This window comes from Xyrauchen texanus, chromosome 46, assembly GCF_025860055.1.
Source record: "Xyrauchen texanus isolate HMW12.3.18 chromosome 46, RBS_HiC_50CHRs, whole genome shotgun sequence".
NCBI lineage: Eukaryota > Metazoa > Chordata > Actinopteri > Cypriniformes > Catostomidae > Xyrauchen > Xyrauchen texanus.
Genome location: NC_068321.1, coordinates 10,973,343 through 10,988,365, shown reverse-complemented (window position 1 = coordinate 10,988,365; position 15,023 = coordinate 10,973,343). Strand labels below are relative to the sequence as shown.

Genomic DNA, 15,023 nt, shown 5'->3' with positions numbered 1-15,023 from the left:
AACAATTAACTGTTGTTGTATGGAAAAGCACTACGATTCTCCTTTTGTGTTCAACAGTATCATAAAACAAAGGACAGTAGAAGTCAAGAGACACCGTTGACCTTGGCTTGGAAATTGCATTTTCTGTCTGAACTGACCCAGCTAAAAGAAAGAGGGACCCTATAAAATGGTACACTAATGCTGCCTTGTCCTATTATGTACTGTACAGCACAATAAAACATTGGCAGCCATGTCACAAGACTTCTTAACATTCAGTTCTATAAACACATGACAACATGCTATGACCTAGTTAAACACACTACACATTCTCTTTTCCTCTACGCCAATGCTGGGTCACAAACAACACTGCACAAACACACATACTGTGTGCACTGGATCACCTTATCTTGTTTTTCCTTTTTGCTTTTTCTCATTCTTTGAGCAACTCAGCCCTGTAAGCTGTTGAATACAAAGTCTTCAATCTTGGGCAGGGGAGTGTTTTGAAGAAAGCAATGCACAAATGCAAACTAGGTCACGGAAGAGCAGTAAAGGGCTGTACTGTTGATTGATAGATGGCAGGGTGTCTTTGTATCTTTGTGCATGCTGCCTTGAGCAGAGATGACTGTTCACGTGGCCTTTTAAAAAGAAAAACATCTCCCCCTCTGCTGAACTCTTAAGAGGTCAGGGCACTGCAATGTTTTTGTGGTTGTCCCATTCAACATACTGTAATATTATGATGTTTTCACTTAGAACCATGTTTTTGGTTTACTGGCCTCTAAATATACTCACTCACTGAGTACTTTACAAGGAACACCTACTTATACATGCGATTGTCTAATCAGTCAATCGTGTGGCAGCAGTGCATAAATCATTCAGATAAGTGTCAGCAGCGTCAGTTCATTTTCACATCAACCATCAGAATGGGGAAAAAATGTGATCTCAGTGATTTGGACCGTGGAATATTAGTTGGTGCCAGATGGGCTGGTTTGAGTATTTTTGTAACTGCTTATCTCCTGGGATTTTCACGCAGAACAGTCACTAGAGTTTATTCAGAATGGTGCCAAAAACGAAAAACATCTAGTGAGCGGCAGTTGTGGATGGAAACTCCTTGTTGATGAGAGAGGTCAATGGTTCAAGCTGACAGAAAGGCTAAGGTAACTCAGATAACTACTCCATAGTGTTCCTAATAAAGTGCTCAGTGATTGTATTATGTACAAAAACATATGTAGTATATGGCATATACTATATGCATACAATTATAATGTGCTAATGAATTTGGATCAGCATGAGGGTGACTAAATAATGACAGAAATGTATTTGGAGTGAACTATTCATTTAAAGCTGATAAGAGTACCCTTTTAAATCCCTTGCAAAACAACTGATAAAGACATGATGTCCGGGTTGCTACAGTAAATACTAAGCCAATTATGACATGATTAGTGAGTCATTTTCTATCTTTCTAAAAGCTTAAGAACACTTTATAGTTCTAGGGAAAGAGCCCTGCATCAGCAGAATTATGACTTGCGTACCATATGCCTTTATGTGTGGGTGTGGGGTGTGTGTCTGTGATCCTTTTGCAAAACTTGTGAGTATCCTGTTTCACGACAATTGCAAAACCTCTCAGCATGATGCAAATGACATTTGTTGATAATAGATAAACCAGGGTGACATTATGTAATTCAGGATATTTTGGAGACTCATTAACAGAGTGGCTTAAAATATGTATGACTACACAGAGGAAGAAAATTATTGCTTAGAAGTTGCTCTTTCACAGATCAAGAGACTTGATATATCAAATTTAAATATCAACTTTGTCTCTGGTATTTTTCTGAAAATTGTGCTTAATTTCTCATTTTGTGATCAACTGAAGAAAAAAAAAAGAAGAGTCAAACAGGTTTGGAACAACATGAGGGTAAGTAAATATATATATATATATATATATATATATATATATATATATATATATATATATATATATATATATATATATATATATATATTTTTTTTTTTTTTTTTGTGAACTATCTAGTTAAAATAATAGTTCACTGAGAAATGAAAATTCTCTCATAATTTTCTCACTCCCATGCCATCCCAGATGTGTAGGACTTAATTTCATCTGCAGAACACAAATTAAGATTTTTAGAAGAATATCTCAACTCTGTAGGTCCATACAATGCAAAATGTTGACACTCCAAAAAGCATGAAAAGGCAGCATGAGCAATCCATAAGACTCCAGTGTTTAAATCCATATCTTCAGAAGTGATATGACAGGTGTGCGTGAGAAACAGATCAATATTTAAGTCTATTTTTGCTAGACATTCTTCTCCCTGCCCAGTAGGTGGTGTATGCATGAAGAATGTGAATCGCCAAAAACACAAGAAGAATTAGAAAGTGAAAGTGGAGATTGACTGAGCAGGGAGGAGAATTTAAAGTCAACATTGACTATAATATTGATTTTCTTCTCACCCACACCTATCAAATCACTTCTGAAGACATGGATTTCACCACTGCAGTCTTATGGATTACTTTTATGCTGACCTATGTGACTTTTGGAGCTTCAGAATTTTGGCACCCATTCACTTGCATTGTATGGACCAAAAGAGCTGAGAAATTCTTCTAAAATTCTTAATTTGTGTTCTGCTGAAGAAAGAAAGTCATTCACATCCGGGATGGCATGAGGGTGAGGAAATGATGAGAGATGAGAGAATTTTCATTTTTGGGTGAACAAAGTCTTTATTTGGTCTCTTCTCTCTCTCTAATCTCATTTTAGATTTTTCTTACCTGATACACTTTTGAAGGTTGACTGCCACCCATTTTTGAGTTCATAACCACATTATTTATCTCTTATTCCAAGAAACAAGGCACAATTTTAAGTGACATGTTTTAAATACCAGGGCTATTAAATCCATCTATGTACAGTATGCAAAGAATGTCTGTTGTAAGTGAACATGCAGCACAGGGAGCTTATTCTCATTAGCAGATGTTAGACAGGTGACATGTGAGGCAGCTGTCTCATACTAAATACTTGTGCCTTAGGCTGTGTTCCTCAACTGACAGCAACTACTGCAACCCAACAGGACATACACATATATATATTTTTTTTACAGGAATCTGTTCCAGTCTCATTAAATTAATCATATGAGAAGGCAGACAGTCTAATGTGGGTGTTGTATCGTAGACTGAAACAGCAGCCTAGGGCACTTCTCAAATTACAGGACGTTGAGAAAAAACACACACGCATGCACACAAAGCCTGCCAGCACACATGCACACACCTTGCTTAGAGAAAAACAATTAAAAGAACCACACGGACACCATTGTTAACAATAAACTAATCTTATTTTGTCTCTTTTTCTCCTGCTTTTTACATTGGTACCTAATGTGCAAATTAATAATTTAGTGTAAAACTCTTAAATGAATACAAAATCATATTATACAATTCTACAGGCAGGGGGACAAAGGAAGCAGTGGACATCCTTGGCCAGGAATGACAAAACACACTCACTGAGGCATAGCATGGGTTACCTGGACATCACCGCACAGCAAAATACAACAAGCGTTGCTCTTATGGTAATCTTGACTGTGGAGTACAAAAGCACTTGGTGGGGCCTTTGCTTAGTAGAGGCACACAAAGTGGCTAGTGTGCTTATTAAATCGCACAAAGTTCTGTGGTGTTTTGAGTGGCAGAGTTATGTGTAGCATCCTGATTTCCTAGCACACAATGAAGACTAGTGCTTTTTAACTGTGAAACCTTTGTTTGTTTGGTGGATAGTTAGACATTACCCATGAATATAGCTGTTTTGTAACATTTATTTTTACACTGCAATGGTTTATCTATGCGAGTCAAAAATAAAATGCTAACATGTAGATACCTTTAAATGGCGAATTTTACATTCGTGTTTGTGGTAATCTGAGGTACAACAAGGTTAACAATGTGACTATGCGGAACGCTAAAAGCCATAAATAAAAATATTTTTGTTCAAACTGCAACCGCATCAAGCAACGCACCCAACAAGGGATTTTGTCAGATGCTTTGTTTCTATTTTTGTTGCAATACACTGTTTAACTTCACCCACAGTGATCACTAATTGGTCCAAAATACCACTCCAAATAGTTGTTTTTAAACATCCAATAGATATGTTCTGAAAATATGAATTTGTTGTGCCACACTGAATTTGGTTACTGGTACCTTGTCACATTACAGTACATCTAGTTAGGACACGGTGTTAGACTGCTGTGAAAAATATAATCAAAAATAAATAATGCTTTTAGAATGCTAACCTGTAACAGGTAGATTTGCAACTTGAAATATCCACTTTAGCTAATAAGAGGACAAATGAAACGAGAGACCTTTTTTGACACACGAGAGGCTAGTATGGCCATGTTAGCATGAGTGCTAGAGAATGTTGATGAATAGTTGCCTCTTATAGCCAAACTATGCCGTTAATTAAGGTAATAAAACAGTTGACACGTAGAAGGTTTAACAAGCTTTCCATCTTTAGTCCACTGCTGAAGCATATAAGGGTTTGCATTTCATATTTATATCCTCAAGTTAGATGTTTCTAAGGTGTAATTTAGCATTTGCTAGCATGACTCTGTAATATATTGCATCGTATCAGAAGTCAAGTAGTACACAATAGTAAGGATTCATTTGATTTTTATCATGAAATGCAAACCCTTCTATGAAAAGGCTTTATATTACAATATGCTGCAATATAGAAAGTCAGTAAATATATATATATATATATATATATATATATATATATATATATATATATATATATATATATACATACACATACCACAAGGTCAGTCTGAAAGCACATTTTGATATGCCACATATTGAGTATTTCCACTATAATGAACTTTTAACAGCAGACCTCTACGAATCCCATCCACATCCAATAGAATCATATGGGTAAAAAGGAGCATATGGCTGATATTATGAATGCATAGATAAAAAAGGGAGGAAGGGATTGTGGTTGTTACCAAACTTATTGCTTTAAAAACAAATCCAGTGTTAAACAGTGCTTCCTTTTTAATTATTTGTAATGCACAGCAATATTGAGATTCCAAAGAGCTATGCTGTGAAGTATTGCATTATAATGACCTCTAAAGAGAGTTTTCCCTTCCATGATTTGGGAAACCCCTTTAGAGAGACTGACATATGCTTTAACATCTCTTTCTGCAGGTACAAGGTGTCTTACAACACAGACTGAGCAAAATGCACAGACATGAGCTTTTACTCTAGAACAAGTAAAAGATTGAATTCATCGGACATTAGACAAACAATAACACAATCTCTGGCCAAAGCTGTAAACTGATTCTGGTTGCACTTCCTGTCAATGTAAAGACTAGGGTATACTTCGTTTTTCCGTGTACCGGCCCATTACGTATTACACACTGTGCTCTAGCCTTTCAAAGTATACGTTTTTTACTGTAAACCCGTACGGATATACTCTACGCATGCGCACTGCAACTGCTTTGTAATACTATTTAGTACAGTCAATGGGAGGAGCATGCGCAGATGACGCATACAGGTATGCAAGGCTAGAAAAACTGGGCTGTACACCAACAGTCCACACAGACTGTGCTGATGGACGTTCTGTGAGTGATACATAGCGGTATTGGAAAAACAGAAGTATACTGTAGCCTTAAAGCAGTGTTTGTTCGCTATTGAGAGTAACGTATCAAGAATACAAGGAGGACGATCTGAAATATAGTAGGAAAATGTTATGCCATTTCTTTGTATCATTGCAAAGTGCAAAAAGGTGGTTGTGTTGCCGTTCTTTCACACACACTGGTGGTGGCTGTATATCTGTGTGTGTGTGTGTGTGTGTGTGGGGGGTGTGCTATCCGGGCGGTGCACCTTTAACTCCCTTTCTCTGTGTTTTAGCTCCTCTCTATAACAGTAGGAGCAAAAGTTCTCCGTCTCGGGTCGCCCATAGAAGGTGCAGTTCTCCCTCTTGCAGCGTTTCTGCTGAAAGCAGTACATTGGACAAATGGAGCTCTGCCCTTTGGTTTTGTCCAGCCCAAGCCAGGTGTGGGGTGCCGGGTCCTCGTCTGCAAACTCCAGACAGTCCCGGATGTCACCACTGTTGAAGCCATTTGTGTATGTGTGGGACTTGTGTTCCCCAGGCATGTTGTATGGGAGGGTGTCTACAGCATTGATGGTACGAAACCCAGACATGCGGGCTGGGCTGTAGTTCTGAGAGGACAGTGAGCGGTTTTGTTGGGGGTAGGTTGCACATGTCTTGAGCATGCCCACCACTGGCTTGTAGGACTCATCCTGGTAGCTGGACGACTGCATATTGACATCCCTCAGGTGGATGACACTGTGCCTCTGGATAGGTGGCGTATGGCTATAGTGAGCTGAAACAGGGACTGGTCCAGGTCTCTTAGCACCGTTACTAGGGGAAGATAAAGGGACAGGGGACATGGAGGTTGGAATGGGTATTGGGATGGGGGAAGCAGCAAGCTTTGGACTTCCCCTTTCTTGGACCATCACAGCCTGTGTAGGATTATGGCTGGGATGCAGTACCGGTGAGCAGCTTTCAGGTGGGGTGCTGTCTGAACGCTCCCTTTGAAAAATGCTCTCTTGTTCAGATTTCTTCAGTGCCACCCCATTGGTCTGAGTTTTCTTTTCAGCCTCAGCTTTCCTCTTCTGCTCCTGCTCGGCACTGAAGCGTTCTTGGGCACTGCTCAAATAGAAGCTGATCATCTCTTCGTGGAACTGATGTCGGTGGCTGGTCAGCAGCAACCCAGCAAAAATGAACTTTCGCTCACCTTGCATGGCTGCCCGAAGAATGTTCAGGCTCAGTTTTACATCTGTACTGTACTTCCAGTTGTCCAGAGTCCGGTCACCTGAGTTTTTGCCTGATCCAGACTGCCTCTCGACAGGTGAGCTACCAGAGGCATGGTCTGTAGGAGAGGGGCTGGTTGCCTTCTCTGAGGAGGAAGTGCTGGCCGACTGGCCGGACTCCTCTTTGCTCCCTTTTCGTGTTTTAGAGTCCTTTTTCTTAGATTTCTGCTCTCCATTCTCTACCGTCCGACCATTCGTCGAGGTGGACTTGCTGATCTTGCCATGGACAAGTCCTCCAAAGCCACCCATATTCTTCTTAAGTTTGATACTAAGAGTCTTGCTAAAGCTGCCCAACTTGTTAGCCACTGAGTCCACCCGAGTTTTGTCTTTGTCCTTTCTCAGCTTGTCCTTGTCCCTCTCCTTACTTGACTTGCTGTTATTGATGTTGGAGTTACTGCAAACTGACTCCCGGTCCGAATCCATGGATTCTGCTAGAGACTGTACATCCTCACCAGCAGAGGCAGTGGGCGACTCTGGCTGAGCCAAGGGAGCCTGTAAGACACAAATTAGCCATCAGGGCTGAATTAATCTGCACTGGTTTATTCCATATAGTTTTTTAATGAACAAAGTAAAACCAATCAGTCGGTGGCCACTCACCCTTGTTTCAGATGGAATTCGAATCCATGTTACATTCATGTAATTGTGCAGAAGGTTAAGTTTAGCTTCTAGTGACAGAATAAGACTGGAGAGAGAAGAGAATATTGTCAAACATCTTATTTCATCTACAAACCTTTAATCAGTTTAAGAATATAACCTGCTGCAGAATTAAAACAGCAGATGTAGACTTGGATTCCCCTATTTCTTGTCTTCTCCTATATGTCAGTGAAGAAATGGTAGAAATTCCAAACCAATTTAGATATAAAACTAGGAATTCAATCAGTGCATAAATCAAGTCACCAGAGTATGATAGCAATTAGTTTGTATTCTGTATCCCATTATAGATACAATGGACTCAAGGCCAACTCATTATAGTTATTTAAACACAGATGTTTGTTTTGTGTCTCTGTTCTTTCTTCTGTAATTCATGGTCTGTGCAGTGCTGCTGCAAACAATCGGGAAAGTTACTCAGTTTTGAAAACATCCTGCATACGTTGTCATAACCTTATAACTAAATGAAGCGAAGTGTAATACTGCTAACTGTTTGTAAAATGTTCCTTGGAGTTATATACATAGGTCTGTACAGGTTTTAAAATGATTAATGTCTGTCAAGAGCAGTTCGACCTCTGTGAGGATAATGTTGCCTAGTACCAAGTTCTGGGACCTGCTGGACAGATTTATCCCAATAAATCCCTCATATGGTAGGGATAAAATATAGATAAAGGCCTTCATATGGCCTTTACTCCACATTACCCTTTCAACTACCCATCATTCAGGCTTGAGTATGCTCACAAGTTATTAATTTACTTTTGCTAAGCTTGCAGTAGGGGTGGGTGGAAGATGAAAGATGATAGAGAGTGTAAGATAGGGTCCTACTTTGCCAGCTTGGTGTTGTCATTGTCGTCCCTCCCCCACTCCCAGTCCCTTCCAGGGTCCACTGCAAAGTGCAGAGCTAGCAGCTTGTGCTCAGAGTCCGTCAATGGGATGATGGCTGGAAGAGAGGGAAAAAAGAGAAGATAAGGGATTTAGATGTAATGTAGAGAATCAGGATGTATTTCATGTAAGCGATGTAAGAGACGAGACAAACCAGACTGCACTCAGTTTCAAAACAAATCTCATTTTGTGTTACACAAAGAAAAGAAAGTAATATGGGTTTGAAACAACGTGAGGGTGAGTAAATTATGACTCTTTCAGTGTGCTATCCCCTCATTACTAGGCATGACTGAAATGTGGATTTTTTTAACTCCAAGTCACGAGGTAACATTTTTGGTTCTGGTAAACTCTGTATATAAATAATACTGTATTTTCCAAACGTCCAACACCTAATTTCACAGGAAACACATTTCAACATTAATCAAGGGGCAGGCTACTCACACAAGAACAGGCCTTTTTTTTTTTACCAGTACTGCCTGGGTGTGGTACTGTTTCCTGAAAAATATCCTGAAAATATCCCCATGCTCACTACTTCCTTGTTTTCCCTCTTACCGTCACTCTATTCATCATTGCACCTGCCTGGTCTATACAAGCCACAGGCAGAGAACTGAATGGAAGCAAAAAGAGAGTGAGAGAGTGTGGGTTGATAATAAAGAGAGATTTAAAGCGATTCAGTTTGCATGACTGTTGGAAAATACAGCATGTTCAAACAGAGGATGTTCCAATCCCTTCTGTCCCTACACATGACAGAACAAACTGTCTTCTCTCCTCATGAACACCCTGCCATTTGCCAGGTGACTGCTGGGTACATCTCATGGTCCACCAATGATGAGCATACTGGTCTTCGATGACTCATTTAAATGACACTATGGGTGCCATCTTCAATGCAGAGTAGGAGTGAGTGACATAGTCACTAATGAATGTAAGTGTGTGTGTGTGTAGACAAGTGTATCATTTATTTGTCTTCCACAGTAAGTGCACCCTAGAAACTCACTTCCTCCATGTTGAATTTTCAATCAGCACACGATTTTCCTCCCACCCATGTCTTTTCAATTCACAATCCTGGCAACTGAAAGTGCCAAAAATGCCCAGCTGGTTGACTGAACATTTTTATCATCCAAAATCTCAGTCCACTCTCTAAGTTTTTCCAACTTTTACTCCAGCAGAACATTTTGTCTTGAATGAGCACAAGCCTGCAAACACTCCCTTTAGTTTATGTAGGTTTCCACTAACAAAAAAGTGACATGGTATTACCATGGTTTTTGAACATGGACAATAGTATTAAATGTTTTTTTGGACATGTACCATGGTATGGGCATGGTGTCTGGACATAAACCATGGTACTAGCATTGTATTAGCTTGCAAAGTAAAATCTTAGAGTAAAAGTTAGTGTGCCATTCTCAAAACCCCTTTTATTTACTTTTGGCCTCGACATTATGACCACCTGCCTAATATGCTGTTTGTCCTCTGTGTGCCACCAAAACAGCACTGACCTGAGGCAAGGGTAACACCTTGAACTCTTCATTATGTTCCTCAGACCATTCCCGAACAATGTATGCAGTGTTGCAGGGCCCATTATCCTGCTGAAAGATGTCACTGCCATCAGGGAATACCATTGCCATGAAGGGGTGTACCTGGTCTGCAATGATGTTTAGGTAGGTGGCACTTGTCAAATTGACGTCCACATGAATGGCCGGACCCAGGGTCTTTCAGCAGAACACTGCCCAGAGTATCACAATTCCTCCACTGGCTTGTTGTCTTCCCACAGTGCATCCTGGTGCCATCACTTCCCCAGGTAAATGGCTCACATGTACACGTGATGTAAAAGAAAACGGTACCCATGTACATGAGAAAGGACCAGGCGACCTTCTTCCACTGCTCCAAGGTCCAGTTCTGATGCTCTTGTGCCCATTGTAGGTGCTTTCGATGGTGGACCGCGGTCATCATGGACACTTTGACCGGTCTGTGGCTATGCAGCCCCATATGCAGCAGGGTGCAATGCACTGTGTTGTGACACATTCCTCCAGTAACCATCATTAAAATGTTCTGACTTGTACCACAGTAGACCTTCTGTCGGTTCGGACCAGACAGAATAGCCTTTGTTGCCCTTGCACATCAATGAGTTTTGGGCGCCCAACACCCTGTCGCCGGTTTGTGGTTTGTCCTTCCTCTGACCACGTTTGGTAGGTACTCACCACTGCTGACCGGGAGCATCCCACAAGCCTTGCTATTTCAGAGCTGCTCTGATCCAGTCATCTGGCCATAAGAATTTGGAGCTTGTTAAATTGCTCATGTCTTTACACCTACCTTTTCTCCTGCATTTAACACGTTGACTACGAGAACTGATTGTTCGCTTACCATCTAATCTACCCAGACCTTGACATGTGGTCTTGTTAGGAGATGATCAACATTATTAGCTTCATCTGTGAGTGGTCATAATTTTTTCGCACATTGGTGTTTACTGTATTGTATGTGTATACACTGATCAGCCACAAAATCAAAACCACTTGCCTAATATTGTGTAAGTCCACCTCGTGCCACCAAAACAAAACAGTGCCAACCTTCATCTCAGAATAGCATTCTGAGATGCTATACTTCTCACCACAATTGTACAGAGTGGTTAGTTACCGTACTTTGTCAGTTTAAACCAGTCTGTCAATTCACTTTGACCTCTCTCATCAACAAGGCTGTCCACAGAACCGCCACTAAATGGATGTTTATTTTTTTTTGGCACCATTCCGAGTAAATTCTATAGACGGTTGTGTGTGAAAATCCCAGGAGATCAGCATTTACCGAAATACTCAAACCAGCCCATCTGGCACCAACAATCATTGAGATGATCTAATCAGCCAATCTTGTGGCAGAATTGCAGAGTATAAAATCACGCAGATAGGGGTCAGTAGCTTCAGTAAATGTTCACATCAACCATCAGAATGGGGAAAACTGTGATCTCAGTGATTTGGACCGTGGCATGATTGTTGGTGCCAGATGGGTTGATTTGAGTATTTCTGTAACTGCTGATCTCCTGGAATTTTCATGCACAACAGTCTCTAGAATTTACTCCGAATGGTGCCAAAAATAAAAAAACATCCAGTGAGTGGCAGTTCTGGTGATGGAAATGCCTTATTGATGAGCGAGGTCAACAGAGAATGGTCAGATTGCTTCGAACTGACAAAGTCTACGGTAACTCAGATAACTGTACAGAGAACTGTACAATTGTGGTGAGAAGAATAGAATCTCAGAATGCTATTCTGAGATGCGGATTACTGCTTTTTGGCAGCACGAGGTGGACCTACACAATATTAGGCAGGTGGTTTTAATGTTGTGGCTGATCAGTGTATATATAGCATAGGGTGGTCACACCAAATATTGATTTAGTCTTTTTATGTTTACTGGACTTTTTATGAAGTTACATGGCCTTATTTTTGAAAACATCCTCATTATACATAATTTTTCACAACTGCCTAAAACATTTGCACATAACTGTATATACCATGATTTTATAGGGATAGGTCAAAGGGAATTTCACGACTTAATTTGCCCATTTAATCTTTAAGCTATTAAGGTTAAACTTTTTTGGCTTGTTGTCCACAGAGGAGGGGCTTAATGAAGCAGCTTCAACTCAAGCTCTAAAGTATCCCCCCAGGACTATTAATAGGAGATGATTAAGTGGGGCAAGATGCATAGGGTAAAGTTGGAGTTGGGGAGGTGGAGGGATGCTGGAAACAGCTGAGACCGAAGAGAGGTAAACAGCTGCTTATATACTCTGGCTGTTAATTGAAAGATTAGATGGACTCGCTCCTCCCAAACGTACGTTTTTGTATACCATTCTTATCAACCTCTCATCGACCTATGGTTTTAGAGTAAGGTTAGGCTTACAGATAGGTTAAAGACTATGTTCTTTAATAGGAATGTTGTTTCAGGACCAACAAAAGGTGTTGATCCAGAAACAGATTTAACTTTTTTTCACTGACATCCAATCACTGTCTGGGCATTCAAAACATGAAAACGACGCACTGGAACACACTGGAAACTTTCATCCAGCATTCTGTGGGTCAAATTCTTGTGGAGTCACACCAGGACAAGGAAGAATCCATTCAAAGTCTAAACTGAAAGAAATGTAGGTGGAATTTTCAATGCAGAGCACAAACTGAACACAACTGTACAAACACACACTCTCTCACACACACACAATAATACATGTGGGCAATCATACATTAAGCTAACCAACAAAAATGCAATTGTACTTTCCCCACGTCACACTCTCAGATACAGTTCCCACCACAGTGGGGTCAGACGGTGAATGTGGGGTTGTGTTCCGACTCCTACACTGCAGCTGTCCTCCCCCCTTGGGCCACCATTCGTACTCACATGGACTCATACACACTCCATGCTTCAGCTTTCACTGTTGTTACCACTTGGGCAAGTTCCAGATCCAAACAACATCGCTGCCAGTTCTACCATGAGGGACTGGAGCATAATGTATTTTGAATACCTTCTGGCAATCATGTAGACCTGTCCTTGACTGACTCAACCTGGCTGTATATGCACGGACCATGACGTCAAGGGCTCAGCTCTCAAGGAACAAGGGACACCAATTCAGTTTATTCCTGGAGTGTTTGTAGAAATTAGTTTTAAAGAATGAGACAGGAAATGGAGGCAGGGAGTGACACAGATAAAAAATATGGGATCAGGCACCCATAAGCAGTCTGTCGGCTGTTATAACTGAACTACTTTGTTGACATGTTGACAGACAACATTGCTCATGGAGTCCGACATGCTACATTATAAGCGTGTTACACACAGTTTATTCCGTTGGCACGAGGGGGAGGTAGATGTTTGTCGAATGGGTCTGGCTGCACGACACGGCACAGACTCTGGAAAGATAGACAGGCAAAATGAACAGGAATATGTGATATAATCTTTTTGAGAGCTACTCAAAGCATTATTTCCCAAGCTGGGATCATTGTGGTTTTAGGCTTGATTTACCCCTCTCTGGTGGAAGATATTAATCACTGCAGTTGCGCCCACCAAGGAAAACAATTAGTTGGCTTTAGTCACACAAACCCTGCTTGTGCTTGATGAGGTGTGTATTCAGGTCAGGTATTTGGCATTTCTACCTTTGCAGCTGTGTATTTTACAGCCACCATAAACAATAATCATGTGGCTAAACAATTTGTTGTCCTGGATCTCCCAAACATCAGTAGAAATAAGATTGCCAACATATTTTCCAGCAACACATTACAACACACACAATTACATAAACTGTATATGGAAAACCCTTTCTCGATCAAGTCAGCGCAAATCTGATTGGCTGGTTCCATGAAATGTTCCATTTCGCAAGTAGATGGAAACATTTTATCAGTCTGCCTGAAAGCAGTTTTGTGTTCACAAGGTTCCACGTTGATAGAGTGAGCTCTTTTGAGGATGAAATAATCACAGAATTTGACCAAGTTTGCCAGCTTAGTGACATCAAATCTTTTTAAGATATTCAGAGTTTCGTTTGAGGAATGTAACAGAAAGGATATCCATGACCTGAGCTGCATTTTCTGCTTTGTTTACTTAGTTATGTCTGTGCTGTACTCAGGGTTGGGGAGTAACAGAATACAAGCAACAGGATTACATATTTAAAAAACATAATATAAGTTACTGTATTCCACTACAGTTACAATTTAAATAATTGGTAATTAGACTACAGTTACACTCAAAAGTATTTTGATTACTGAAGAGATTACTTTGCATTTTATTGTCATTTGTTTAATTTAATATTTAGTCCTTTCAGATGGAAAACATTTATACAAATAAATGATGCGATCCAAAGTGCATTTGAACAGCGGTGAAACACTTTCTTATGATGTGTTACATTCATACGAGCGGACAGAGAAGTTTGGAGCAGAAGAAATAGAAATAAACCTTGTGAAAATTGTCAGCTTTACGCTAAGCTAAAATGCTATTTCTAGCAATTTTACATGCACATGTTACCATGCACGACCATATTTTTTTATCCCAAAAAATTCACGTTGGATCATAATTTCTTTTTTTCTAGTAAGATCTTTGATATTAGGGAAAAAATCATATTCTTGATAATAATAAGAATATGATAATAATTTTTGTATTGTTTTCCTGTAAAAATATCAAAAAATCCTTAAAACAAGATCAGTTTGATTAATCTTGTTTTAGAAACAACACTGCATAATATATTTATGTTTTTCAGAGAATGCATTTTTAACATGTGTATTTTGTCTTACTGTACTGACAGAGTTTTTATAGTCAAAACAAGTGAAAAAAGGAAGGAATATGTTACAAATGACATTTTACAGCATGTATTCTGTAATCTATAGTGGAATACTTTTCAAAAGTAACCCTCCCTACCCTGGCTGAACTTATACACTCTACACATTTTCTGCTACTCTCCTGTGTTTCACTCGCAGTGCCTGGCGCAGAATTATATAAATCATTTTTTCCCCCATGTCTGTCTTTTATTAAGGTATGATACATCTCTGATAACCCCAGCCCTAAACACCCTGTAATGACAAAACCGACTGTGATTGGTCTCTTTACATGTTAGTTAGATGGTCTCTCCTGACTAAATGGGTAGTTCTTGTCCAGTTCAAGTGGATACAGACCCAGACCAATGCCGCAGTCACAGGTCT

The 15,023-nt window shown here is 40.0% G+C and overlaps 1 protein-coding gene across 1 annotated transcript in view; it reads right to left on the bottom strand.

The window, feature by feature from the left end:
• Positions 1-5,769: 5,769 nt before the first annotated feature.
• Positions 5,770-15,023, bottom strand: part of otud7a (OTU deubiquitinase 7A) — a 99,397-nt gene continuing 90,143 nt past the window's right edge. The window contains exons 11-13 of the mRNA XM_052119371.1: positions 8,314-8,428; positions 7,438-7,522; positions 5,770-7,332 (exon numbers count right to left, since the gene is read on the bottom strand). Coding sequence (XP_051975331.1) covers positions 5,770-7,332; positions 7,438-7,522; positions 8,314-8,428 — 1,763 coding nt within the window. The remainder of the gene's footprint in view (positions 7,333-7,437; positions 7,523-8,313; positions 8,429-15,023) is intronic.